Source organism: Aotus nancymaae, unplaced genomic scaffold, assembly GCF_030222135.1.
Source record: "Aotus nancymaae isolate 86718 unplaced genomic scaffold, 86718_ANA_hifiasm-v0.15.2.pri h1tg000006l, whole genome shotgun sequence".
NCBI classification, from domain to species: Eukaryota; Metazoa; Chordata; class Mammalia; order Primates; family Aotidae; genus Aotus; species Aotus nancymaae.
In genome coordinates, this window is record NW_026988417.1 from 71,810,649 (window position 1) to 71,824,796 (window position 14,148).

The 14,148-nt window shown below is 32.9% G+C and overlaps 1 protein-coding gene across 2 annotated transcripts in view; it reads left to right on the forward strand.

Moving 5' to 3' along the window:
- BMP2K (BMP2 inducible kinase) overlaps positions 1-14,148 on the forward strand; it is a 130,029-nt gene that overhangs the window by 43,225 nt on the left and 72,656 nt on the right. For both annotated transcript variants that reach the window (XM_012446959.2, XM_012446960.2), the window contains exons 3-6: positions 1,121-1,226; positions 9,044-9,186; positions 11,608-11,729; positions 13,847-13,928. In XM_012446959.2, the coding sequence (XP_012302382.2) occupies positions 1,121-1,226; positions 9,044-9,186; positions 11,608-11,729; positions 13,847-13,928 (453 nt within the window). The remainder of the gene's footprint in view (positions 1-1,120; positions 1,227-9,043; positions 9,187-11,607; positions 11,730-13,846; positions 13,929-14,148) is intronic.

The window sequence follows — 14,148 nt, forward strand, 5'->3', positions numbered from 1 at the left end:
AATAAGTGCATTTGCCAATCTGACGTTTTTGAATTCTGCTTTTCTCTATTTCTTAACTAGATTAGAGATGATTAGGCTTTGACATTTACTTTTTTAAGGTAAGGCTATTAGTTAGAAGGGTGAAAAGATTTACCTCATGATAATGGCAAAGCTTAGACAAAGTTCTCTAACTTGAGTCCAGATATTACAGTCTTGGACTGTTGTGTCATAATTCTTCTATTCAATAGAATTTGTATGATTTTGAGACATATAATATATGAGGAGCAGCACACTCAAATCCTATGCTTTTGAACATTTTTTAGGGAAATTAGTTCTTTAGTGTGGTCTGTCAACTTTTTTGATGACTCATCCTCGTTATGTATACTTGTTTATAAATAATTCACATGTTCAGTGGCCCTTAGCCCTTATTTCAAATTACATTGCATAGTTAAAAGTAAGTATATTGCTAATGATATTTGATGTAAATTTATTTTAAATAATATTTTTAATAGTTGTTTTTAAATTTCCTGGTAGAACAGAGTAGATTGTTATTTCTAACCTCATTGTATGCAGATGACTATCTTGTACTAGATGCAAAAGTTTCTTTTCTTATATTCTTATATTTATATTAGCATTATCTTTATGGTTTCTTTTCAGAAATCTTTGTAGCCATTTGTTCATTTTTTTAGGTTATTTAGTTAAAAGTACATGTATCTAAATTCATGTAATAGCTACACATAAATTGCAATATGTTGCAGGCAAAATAAATGAGCATATAATTGTTAATAAATATTAGAGTTTAAAAAATTTTTTAGATAAAACAAATATAAAAGTTCTAATATTTTATTTTCAAGTTCTTTGTACACTTTTGGTAGCTATTACTTTTGAGTGAACCATTTTCACAGTTAATTTAAAAATAATATTCATATTTGTCTGTTGGAAAATTACAGTCACATGCAGGTAAACTTTTTATTGAAACCATAGATGCCTTTGCTTGGTTGAAATATGTTAGATTCTATATTTGTACTTAATTATTACTTTTTGAAATTCTTTAAATACATTAATTTAGGCATCAGACCATTACTAATGCTATACCTCTAAAATGTATATTTTCCAGTTTTTATTTCTTTTTTCTTTCCAGAAAGAGTTATCTGGTCACAAAAATATTGTGGGTTATTTGGACTGTGCTGTTAATTCAATTAGTGATAATGTATGGGAAGTCCTTATCTTAATGGAATATTGTCGAGGTAAGTATTTTTCTGCATTTGTACTATAATAAAAAACTTCTCCTTAAATGGGTTGCTAGGTATCTTTGTTGTTTCCAGGGTAGCTGCTAACTTAATCTAATCACTTATTGTAATCTTAGCTTTCATTATCTAATTAGGAATATTGTTAAAACATTATTCAAGGCTGCACTTAGTGGCTCAGTGGCTTATGCCTGTAATCCCAGCTCTTTGGGAGGCCAAGGCAGGAGAATCACACAGGAGATGGACACCATCCTGGCTAATATGGTGAAATCCCGTCTCTACTATAACTACAAAAATTAGCTGGGTGTGGTGGTGTGCACCTGTACTCCTAGCTACTCGGGAGGCTGAGACAGGAGAATCGCTTGAACACAGGAGGTGGAGATTGCAGTGAGCTGAGATCGCACCACTTCACTCCAGCCTGGCAACAGAGCAAGACTTGGTCTCAAAAAAACAAAAACAAAAACATTATTCAAAACCTCGTCATAGTTGCTGCAATTATGATAGGAGCATGTAAATGCAGAAAGAGCAAAGTGGTATTGAGTTTAAAATAGGAAATCTAAGCAGGTACAGAGTTACAGTTCTTTCTCTCCATAGAATTCTCTGGTGATCGAACCAAGAAGAGTATACTATGTCAATATTAATGTTGTAAGATTTTTTCATCACTCTCCTGTGTTATCATAAATATTAAATTTAACAAATTTAGAGGATGCATTTTGATCTGCAGACTTTATAAACCTGTTTTATGTAGTTTCTTGGTGTTCTTTTGTAAACATTAGAAGATAGAAAATCACATTTTATTTGGACCTAGTGTGATATTTTAAAATAAATATTTATTTGTATAGCATACCTTATCATAGTCATAATAAAAAATTCCTGACATTTAAAAATTTTAATGTGTGGAAAGGTGGAGGCAAATAATCTATTTCCTACAAACTTGCAAGTCATATTTGGCACTTGTAGTTCTAGAGAGCCCTGGTTTGCATTTACATTCTCTTAAGACAGTAATTACTATTACAGGAACTCTTATAGTTTCTTGATGGTTGAGGAGGAAGAGGGGGTTGATGGTGATGTTAGAGAAAATATGATCTTGTTTACTGCAGTCTTTTAAGGAGGGAAAGATAGGGGAAAATGAAGTGAATCACTGTTACAGTGCCTACTCTGATGTATTTGTAACTTATTTCCATACACAATATTTAGCTAACATTTAACATTTAATTGAGTTTAACAAACTCGATTTAACAGAAGAGAGCTTGTGCAGGGGAACTCCTCTTTTGAAAACCATCAGATCTCACGAGACTTATTCACCATCATGAGAACGGCATGGGAAAGACTTGCCCCCCATGATTGTTTGAACAAACAAACTCGATTGTTTTTTCTTTATATCTTATCTTCTCTACTATAAAGTACTGTAATCTCTTTTAGGAGAAGATACTCATTTTTTTCGACCCCATTTTCCTGAATTCTAGCATTTATAGTGCTAATTCTGAGTTAGATTAGAGTTTACTAATAGCCCTTGACTACTTGTAACTTTTAAAAGATACTTGAATCACGCAAAATCATAACCCTGGATAATTTTAATTAATTGTCACTTAGAAGACATCTTAAAAGGAGAATCAAATGGCGTTCAAGTTTTAGGGGCAAATTGTATTTTAAAGTAGAAGAATGATCGTGTTAGAAATAGTTATCTGGTCTTCAAATCATCAAGCTGTGTGGTATATGAAATTGTAAATTTTTATCAAAGTAGTTTATGTATATGGTTCGAAAAGTCAAATAGTTCTGTTAAGCTGTGGCTAAATCAGTACCCTCCTGCCTCATCTCTCTTCTCAGAGGCAGTGTCTTTAAAATATTTGAGATGTTTCTTTTCATATTTACTTTCATATTTCTACACTGCATTATATAAAAGAGAATCAATAATTTTAGTGATTTCCTATGGGTACAAAAGAGAAAGGGCTTAGAAAAAAGGAAACTATGTAATTCTGGGCATGAGAAGGCTATTGAAAGAAAGTTTTCTAGTACTATTTCTGATTTTCTGTTTTAGATATTGTCTCTAAGAAAAGATAGGGATTTTACTTCTAGTATAGATATTCTTAGGTTTTGGACTAAATCAGTGTTTATTTTGCCATTTAATGGTGATTGTAATTGTATTTTCTTATACTTTGTGTTTTCCTGGAGTTAGTAATTACCTCATTTTTCATTTGCCTGATTTTCTTCATGTATATTAGTATTTTAGTCCCACATTTTCCAATAGAAGTACAAATAATTATGCAGTATGTTTAGACATTTTAATATTTTTGTTGATTTCATTTTTTTCTTCCCTTAAAATCCTGCTTAAGTTTGAACAGCATTTAGCTGTCATTCTGGAAATTCCCTTTGCCTCCCTTTTATCTTGGATTCACCGCTACTTATGCCTCTCCTTTGTTTTCACGCCCTAATTTGGAAGAGTATGCTTTTCAGTAGCTTTCTAACTGGATTTTTGGGAGAAACGGTTTTGAAACCTTGCGTATATAAACATATCTTTATTCAGGGCCTACATTTGATTGTTAATTTGGCTGGCTAAAACATTACATGTTGGAAATAATTTTGATCTAGAATTTTGAAGACATCATTCCACTTTTTTCTTAAGTGTTGTTGAGAAATCAATGTTATTGTGATTGCTTAATTTTTCTATGTGACTTCTTATCTTCATGGACACTTAGTTTGAATCTTTCCTTTATCTACAACATATTGAAATTTCAAAATGTATGTGCCTTAGCGTGTGTCGTTTTTTTGTATGCTTTTTATGGGGCACTTAGCGTTTTTGTCTTCCATTTTCTGTTCTCTCTTACTGGACTTCTCATATTCCTTAAGGTGTTTCAAGCTTTCTAGATTGATAATCCTCTGATTTTCTTTTCTTTCTTATTTTCCTTTTCTTTCTTATTTTTTTCTTTGTTGGAAACATTCCTCTGTTTTAGCTTTTCTTTATAGCTTTTCTTTAAAGCTTTTTAGCTTTTCCTTTTAGCTTTTCTCTATAGAGATATACAAAACAAGAAATACAAAATATATTTTGTATTTCTGCTATATTATTTTTAATTTCCAGGGACTCCATTTTTTTTTTGAGACAGAGTCTTGCTCTGTTACCCGGGTTAGAGTGTGCAGTGGCACCATCTCAGCTCACTGCAACCTCCGCCTCCTGAGTTCAAGCAATTCTTGTGCCTTGGCCTCCTGAGTGGCTGGGATTACAGGTGTGCACCACCACGTCTGACTAATCTTTTAAATTTTTATTAGAGACTGGGTTTCGCCATGTTGGCCAGGCTGGTTTTGAACTCCTGACCTCAAGTGATCTGTCTACCTTGACCTCCCAGAGTGCTGGGATTATGGGCATGAGCCACTGCTCCAAGCCTGACTCTTTCTTGTTCTCTCAGTGTTCTTTACTAAAATACATCTTGTTACCATGCTATGGGGAAAAAATACACCTTGTTCTTGTTTTAGCTGCGAATCTTTTGTTGTCTGTAGATATTAATTTCAGTTTGTTCATTTTTTTCTTTCTTTCCACCTTTGCTCTTTCTTTCTTTTTGAGACAAGGTCTCACTTGTCTTCCACACTGGAGTCCAACCTCAAACTTCTGGACTCAAGTGATCCTTCTGCCTCAGCCTCTTGAGTAGCTGGGATTAGAGTCGCACATGGCCACGCCTGGCCAATTTTTTAATTTTTAATTTTTTGTAGAAACAGGATCTTGCTTTGTAGCCCAGTGCGGTCTGGAACTCCTGGTCTCAAGAAATCCTCCCATCTCAGCCTCGCAAAGTGTTGGGATTAAGGGCAGAATTACTGTACCCAGCTAATTTTAGTTTTTAATTTTTTTCTTTTCCTTGATGTATTCATTCGTTTTCACGCTGCTAAGGACATATATCCAAGACTGGGCAATTTACAAAAGAAAGAGGTTTAATTGGACTTAAAGTTACACATGGCTAAGGAAGCCTCACAATCATGGCAGAAGGCAAGAAGGAGCAAGTCACATCTTACATGGAGGCAGCAGACAAAGAGAGAGAGCTTGTGCAGGGGAACTCCTCTTTTTAAAACCATCAGATCTCTTGAAACTTAACCATCATTAGAACAGCATGGAAAAGACTTGCCCCATGATTCAATTACCTCCCAAGGGGTCTCTCTCACAACATGTGGGAATTCAAGATGAGATTTGGGTGTGGACACAGCCAGACCATGCTTTTTCTTTTTTTGTTCAAAGTTTTCTTCAGATGTTTTGCCTGCTCAGATTAGTTGTACCCTCTTAAGTGGGCAGTTATTTCTTCAGAGAAAAAATCCAGAAGGTCTGAATGGAGTATGCTCAATTTTCTGAATGGAGTATGCTCAGTCTCTTTTCTCAGATGAATCAATTAGATAAGCTCAGGGACATTGGTTTTTATTATGTAGGAATAAAACTGTATAGACAGTAGAAGAATATGTGACATAGCCCATATCCCCTTCCATGGTTTTAGGTATCCAGTGTTTATGATGATCTTTGTCAAGTGTAATCATCTTTTGTCTTGTAAATTCATGGTTTGGTACTGCTTTATTTGTTAATATTCTGATGCATAGATTAAAGATAAATTATGTCCTTCAGGTCTCAGACTTCCAGAAATCATTATTGGTATTTTGAGTACATTTCTATTATTTTATGAATAATTCATGAATAAATTATGAAAATTTATAAAGGTTTAATGTATGTTTTTAGGAAGTATTCTGCATAGTTTCCATGGATTATGTATCTGTTAGTATTTCCTTAATTAAAAAAAATCCCAAAACTCAATAGCATAAAACAGCATTCATTTATTATATCCTGTGTATCCATGGTCCAGCTGCTTTCAACTTAGCTTGATAGGGTGGCACTGCATATTTTGGCAGGGCTTGCTCACATGACAGTGGTTAGCTGGGATTAGTTGGAATAGCTCTGCTTCACATGTTCATTGTCCTCTTTCTGGCACTATCAAGCTGCCCTGGGGATGGTTTTCTTATGTGGATGGTAGAAACAAAAGAAGGCATGTGAGGTCTCGTAAGGTCTAGTCTTGGGACTGAGACACTGACACTTTTACCTTTTTCTGTTGGCCAGAGAAAATCACATGACTAAGCCCAAATCTAACAGCAAGAAATTTTCTCTGCCTCATTTACTGGGACAAACTGCAGAGTTACATAACAAAGCACATGTAAAAAGTGAAGGTTGAAGATTTGGGACCAGTAATGCAATCTACTACAGATAAAATTGAATAATCTTGTTGTATTAACTAGGGTTTTCTAGAGGAACAGAACTAATGGGATATATGTATGTGTGTGTGTGTGTGTGTGTGTATACACACACACACACACACACACACACATATATATATATATACACACACATATGAGAGTTTATTAAGGAGTATTAACTCACGAGATCACAAGGTCTCACCATAGGCCATCTGCAAGCTGAGGAGTGAGGAAGCCAGTCTGAGTCTAAAAGCTGAAGCAACTGGAGAGATGTTTGAGGGCAGGAAGCATCCAGCATAGGAGAAAGATGTAGGCTGGGAGGCTAAGCCAGTCTAGTCTTTTCAGTTCTTCTGCCTGCTTTTTATTCTGGCTGTGCTGGTAGTTGATTAGCTTGTGCCCACCCAGATTAAGGGTGGGTCTGCCTTTCCCAGCCCATTGACTCAAATGTTAACCTCCTTTGGCAGTACCCTCACAGACACACCCAGAATCAATACTTTGCATCTTTCAATCCAATCAAGTTGACACTCAGTATTAACCATCACACTTGTAAAAATAAATAAGTCACATTATTAAAATTTAAGTGGAATAACAGGTTGCATTTATGGTTTTTTAAAACTGATCAGTAATATGTGTACTCAGATATGGAGGTTGCTGAACACCTTTAAGAGGTTAGAAAAATGTTGACTTTTTAATGTTAGTGATGAAATTTGGCAGAGTATAAAAGGCTTTTGTTTGGAGATGATACCTCTTTGGAAAATATGGAAAGCATTGAGAGTTATAGGCACCTCATTTTAAAAGACCCTTAGTATATAATGTTTGATTTCCAAATCTGATTTTTTACCTGCTTTTAAGCTTTATTTAATTTTCAAAAAACTGATATTGAGTAATGAAATTTTATTTCATTTGAAATTTAACCAAATACAGCTTTTAGTTTTCTCTGGGGACTTGTTTTTTGTGATTCAGGATTCCTACTTCAAAGGTCTCTAGATTGAAGAAAGAGAATTAACGTTTGTTTAAAGTTTATTCTGCTTCTTGTAATATTGAAAGTTTGGAAGAGGTGTAGTGATTTCAGGGTTATGATTTTCTTATGTATAATGTGATATTTCATGAATGTGAATGAACACCGAGAAAGCATTTTTTTAATTTTTGGTTAAATCCTATTTAATTTTAATCCTATTTAATTTTTGGTTAAAACCAGCCTATCTAGCTTAGAATAGCCAGGGAGTATGCCAGACAAGGGAGTGGAAGAAGTTGCTGCATGGTCATGTGCCCCAGTCTTCTGAGATTATCTGAACAAATTACACTTGAGCCTTTTGAAAGTTGGGCATTCATAGGTAAAATTAATGTTCTTTTTGCTTTATAATCCTATGAGAAAAATATTCTCAGAAAAGACAAGACTGCTTAGACAGTAATAATAAAAGGAACGAGCGTATATGTACCTTCTCATAGATTGTAAAATAGCAAATGTTTATCTAAACTTGTTAAAGTTGCAAGTTAATGAATGCTTTGTTTTTTTAAATTCTCATACTCAATTTTTATTAGACTGCTTTCTGTATGAATCATATACTTACTTGCATTCTTAAAATATAATGATGATTAACCTTTTGTTAATAATTATTAGACTATCAATTTCTATATTGTAATATATAACGTTCTCAGGGCTTAATGGTATATGTGTGACAATTTGATTTTAGTTGATTATTTTGGTCCATTATCTTTTGTCTGGATAGACTTTGCCTCCTAATCCATTTTGTTTCCCTTAACCCTCGATGAGATTTTTTTTAAAAGTCAGATGAGGAAGTTTCTTTGACTCTCAAGATAGAATCTAAAATATGGCTGATCCCTGTCTGCCTTGCCAATTTCATGTCACCTTACTGTCTCCTCAGCTTCCTAGACCATATCAGCTTTCTTTAAGTTGTAAAGAAAGTCATATTGGCTTTCTTTGAGTTATTCAAAGTCATCAAGCTCTTTCCAAAACTGATGGCATTTGTATATAGTACTCACTATTGCTAGTATATTGTTCTCGCGAGTCTCTGCCTGGTTGATTCCTCATTATCCTTCGGTCTCAAATATCACTTCCTTAGACCTGATCTGGTATCCTCTCCTCCTCATCTTTCTTCACAATTTAAAGTTAGGTTCTTATGTAAGTTCTTTCATATTATTGTTATGATATATAATTATTACTGTGTATCTATTTGTGTGATTGCTTCTACCTTTAGACTGTAAAGTCTGTGATAACAGAAACCTTATTTTTTGTTCGCTACTATTTACCCCGTAAATAGCATGGTGTTGAATAACTATTTCTTCAAACCGGTATGCCATTAATTATAAGATATACGTTGATTTCAGAGATGTTAAAAAAAAAAAAGTGGGCAATAGCATTAATAAGACATTTATCTATTTTAAGATGATCTCCGAGATGTAAAATGTGAAAAAATGTGTGTCATTGCATCAGTACAGTATGATATAATAAGCATTCTTACATGAGAATTATGAAAAAGCCAATTTCCCATTACCTGAGACCAGAAAGACATTTCTTAATTTACTTGTGATAGACTTTATTAATTAAAAATATGTCCTCTCAAAATTACTTTTTTGGTTAGCTGGGCAGGTAGTGAACCAAATGAATAAGAAGCTACAGACAGGTTTTACAGAACCAGAAGTGTTACAGATATTCTGTGATACCTGTGAAGCTGTTGCAAGGTTGCATCAGTGTAAGACTCCAATAATTCACCGGGATCTGAAGGTAAGAACTTTAGAATACCTATGGATTAAGTAATAAGTTGGAGTTTAAATGTTCTTAGACTATTTTCGTCTAAATCAGTATAAAAACTAGCTTTGAGATTAGTGTCTCTCTCCCACTCTACATTTCCTGAGGTCGTGTAGAGTGATTGTAGATTTGAAATTGTGCTTTACTTGACTTTGAGGATTTCTAGCATGGCTGTGGAGGCAGATTTTGTACTTTCTACCCTGTATCTCTGTTTTATATAGTAGGCTTCTTTAAAAGATTTCATTTGAGCAGAAATGTGATTTTTCACAGACATATATTAAATGTCTCTCCACACTATTCTCTCAGTTCAGCCAGCATTCCTCCTATTTCCTGTAATCCATATTAAGCATCAAGATGTTCTCAAGAGATACTGGAGGAGACCATAAGTGGGTCTCTTTTTCTTTTTCTTTATAAATTAGTACAGTTTTCTATTATTTTCTATAATTTGGTGACAGTTATTTTGAAGGTCACTTTATCTTCTTGTGGACTCTTGACCTCTTATATTGGTACTCACTTGTTACATTGAAAAAAGTCCCCAAAGAATATTGAATAGTCTGGCATTATATTGCTAGAGACGTAATTTAGAACCACCAAAGTCTTCTTTCATGCCCACAAGAACACTGAGATTACAAAAATCACTCCCTCTGAAATGCTTTATGCCTAGATATTACCCTGGCTACCCGTTCCACTCCTTCAGGTCTGCTCAGGTTCACCTTCTCAGTCCCATCGTGAGCCACCATATTTATCTCTACAGCCTAACCTGCTCTACCTTTTATTAGCCCTTATTACTTCTTGTGATATTGTATAATTTGGTTATGTACTATGCCTATTATTTATTTTCTGTCCTCTCCCTCTAGAATGTAAGCTCTATGAGGGCCAGGACCTTTTTTTTTTCCCTTTCATTTTTAGTGATATATTTAAGCAATTAGAATAGTGCTTGATACGTAGAAGAGTCTTAATAAATATTGACTGAATGAATCCCAGTTCTGACTTATGATACATAATTTTATGAAAGTTGATTATGAAATGCTTGTAAGATAAAAGAGAACAGAAAATGTCACTAAGATTATAGGCCGTTAATCATGAAAGTATCATCTAGAAAACCTAGGATGATAGGAGATAAGGCAGGATTGAAGTGCATAACTGCAGGCCTCTGCCCTTAATTTGGATAACCAGTGTAGTTCCTGTTCTTTTGAATAAGCAGCTTTTCCATTTCCCCTAACAATTTGGTATGATATTTTTTGTGTTGTTATAGTTTATTAATTTTTTGCATGCAAAGTTGATATTTTCAGAAAGAATTCAGAAAAGACATTTAATTGCATAATTTTGTTTTACCCATATTTTATGTGGTTAGTTCTTTTTATATGTGTAAATATATGCAACAATATATTTAAGTAGATTTCTTTCTGAATCTTTATTTTGTACAAATCTTTAAAAAGGTATACTAAAATGAAATATCGATGAAAAGTTATAATGAAACTGAGTATTTTGATAAAATGGAAATAAATGAATTACTTATCTAAGACTATCATAAAAATAAAAGACATTGTGAAAAAAACATGTAATTTATTAGGTGCTTACTATATTCCATACTGTTCGAAGCACTTTACATATTTTAACTCATTTAATGTTCATAACAGTTCTATATGGCAGATTAATGTTCTAGTTTTCCCTATTTTACATAAGGAACCTAAAGCACAAGAGTGATTAAGCAGTTTGTCTAAGGGTCCATATGCTAGTTAGTAGCAGATTTGGCTCTGAACCCACATTTTATTATTCAAGAAACTGACTATAATAATTTATTTTAGTTACTGTAATTCTGATCTCCAAATTAAGTCAAATTTGTATTTTTCAGTGTAGTATTTTAAATTAAAAATGGTACTAGAGGTCAAAGATGGAATTCCAGTGGTTTTCATTATTATCTATAGAGAAGCTAAAGTGTCATAAAAGGACAAAAATGGAGGTATAGTAAAAGAGAGAAGCTGGATTCTGCCAGGTACTAGTTCTTCTCTTTCATAAAAGCAGTTTTAGAGAGGATTTAGGGTTTCTTTACCCCTATACAAATCAACCTGGGGTGGAAGAAGCATTTCTCTGTTCTTCTTAAGAGCGGCAGTAGACATAGACATAGTATATTTTTGTTCCAGTTCATTTGTCCTTCCTCATAATTTGGGTATCTTATGTCATATGATACATACATATATGTGTATGTGTGCATGTATGCACATGTGTGTATATATGGCACATATATGCATATTTTAATATATGGCACAGACCCGTCAATGTTTACTGTGTAAAAATAAACTTTGTATGTAAAAATAACCATTTTTTTTACAATGATTATAAAAAGATAATTTTTACTTTGAAAATACTACTAATTATTGATTTTCTTTCCTTAAGGTAGAAAACATTTTGTTGAATGATGGTGGGAACTATGTTCTTTGTGACTTTGGCAGTGCCACTAATAAATTTCTTAATCCTCAAAAAGATGGAGTAAATATAGTAGAAGATGAAATTAAAAAGTAAGTATTTGTCTTTATTGTACTTTGTGTCATAGTAATTTTAGAATTTGAGTCTCTGACCAGTACTGCTATAATACAGATTTTAGGTATTTCATTTATAGACTTCTTTGAAATATTCCTATGCCATAGATGTCGTTTAATTCATGTCTGATCTAGCTCAGTAGGAAATATATTTAGCCATAGATGTAGACTTTTTAGTTGACATTGTAAACAGATTTATAACGAAATTTGTTAAATAAGCTGTAGTGATTAATGAAATCATTAAAGGAAGGTTTAAATGATTATTGAGTTCAGTTAAACATCTTTGTTTTTACTGATACTGAGAATTTTTGCTTGTTAGAAAAAGTTAGATTATTTGAAAACATTTAAGCTTTTCTTATTTAATACTAAAAGGATTAACTTTTGTATGCATTGAAAACTGGAAAATGAAAGTATTAAGACTGCATTGTCACTGTTACTTTGTAATAATATGCTGGAAAGCTCTGGAATGGAAATATATCATGTCTACTATGTGTTCTCTTAATCCTATGCTTTCAGTGGTTGCTAGAGTACATGTGAGAATTTTTCCCTGACTTTTTTGTTTTCTACTTTAGAAAGTGGAACTATTTGTAAATTTTAGATTATCTTAATAAAATGATACAGAACGCAGAAAGATCTCTCAGAATAGGACTTTCTTAGTAGTTACCTTTTCTAAGTTGCCTGTCATCACTTCCTCACAAATTCTCTATTGCCTAATACTATGTCAGCGCCATCATTTGAACCGCAGTATTTTGAAATAGTTCAAATAGAGCTGATTTTACTCCATTTGTATAATACTGTGGATTTCTATGCTACATACTTTTACTCAGGAAACTTAGCCTATGATGATTATGTTAGATTAAATAAAAAAACACAAACATGTTAGTAAATATGTGAAGTCCTAAAGAACACAAGAATAATAAAGTATTGCACTGGCTTCTTGGGGAATAAATTTATATAATTTAAAAAATTTATTGGATTGTGATGTTTAGTGGCTGCTGTATAGGATTCTGTCCAAGCATCCCTGACCTGCTAGACATTTTATTTCTTGCTGTTGCCTTCTGAAGTGTAAGGTTCAATTGAATGTTTTATTAGCAATGAACAAAAGTTCATGAGGGGTTCTTGTCCTCTGTGGCTCAATTAAAAGACTAATCATTCATTCAGTTCACAAGTATTTATCAAGGGCCAATACTTTCTTGGTGCTGGGATATAGTGAACAGAAATCCTGTCCTTGTGAAGTTTATATTTCTGTTTTTTCAGGTCATTCCTCCACAGTAGTATCATTCAGACTCTCTCACCAGTCAGAGTGATTTGGAAAAAGTAAGGTGGTAGAATGTTGAGTTTTAAGATACTTCTTGCAAAATAAAATGTGTGAACATTCAAACCAAATCTTAAATTACGCCATGTTATAGGATGTCCATTCATATTCTGGTCATTTCTGACATGAGATTTGAACACTACTTCTTTAAAATGTTCTGTTCAGAACAAATATGGGATTTTTATATTAGTAAATATTCACAATATCTTTTGATTCAAAATAGCTTATTATGGCAGTCAGTATTAGATATATACTTAATGAGTACAGTTAGATTGTAGCAACTAAATTACTTTTAAAAGTTATAAAAACAAACTTAAGAGAGATTTACTGCTGTGTTAAGGAAATATGTTAGAGTCCATAAAAACAAATTCCTTAGTAAATATATAAATTAAATAAGTTTTTGAGAGCATGAAAGTTTTACTTTTAACTTAATAGACTAAAATATTTTGATAAGGAGATCATAATAGTCATTGTGTTATTTCACATAAGAAATTCAAGGAAAACTCTTCCCAATATATTGTCATTAAGATTTTTATAATAAAGAAAATTAAGCTTTTAGATTATTAATAATTCTGTTGTATTTGTTGAATAAAAATGTATATAGATGCTTTGTATTGTTTAATCCTTGATGGGTTTTTAATGAGTTTTTAAAAATAGTATTATTCTATATAATGTTATTGAACCTAAAAAACTTTTTTGTAGTGTTTTATGTAGAAACAATGTATTATCTGTCTTTTTTTTATATATATATCTCCACTCCATTTCACTCATTTACTGCCAGGTATACGACTCTGTCATACAGAGCCCCTGAAATGATCAACCTTTATGGAGGGAAACCCATCACCACCAAGGCTGATATCTGGGTAAGGCCAAGAAAGGCTGGAACTTGCTCTAACCAAATTAAAAAATCTGAGTTCAGTGGATTATTTTTTTCCCTGCCCCCCTCAAAGGCATTTCTTAATAAGTAGAAAAGAGTGATGTACAGTACAGCTTCTTATTCAGAAGAAAAATACTAGAATATTTTATCTTCTCAGTCTTGAGATGAAAGCTTATATATCAAAAAGCAAATAAAAAACTTATGAA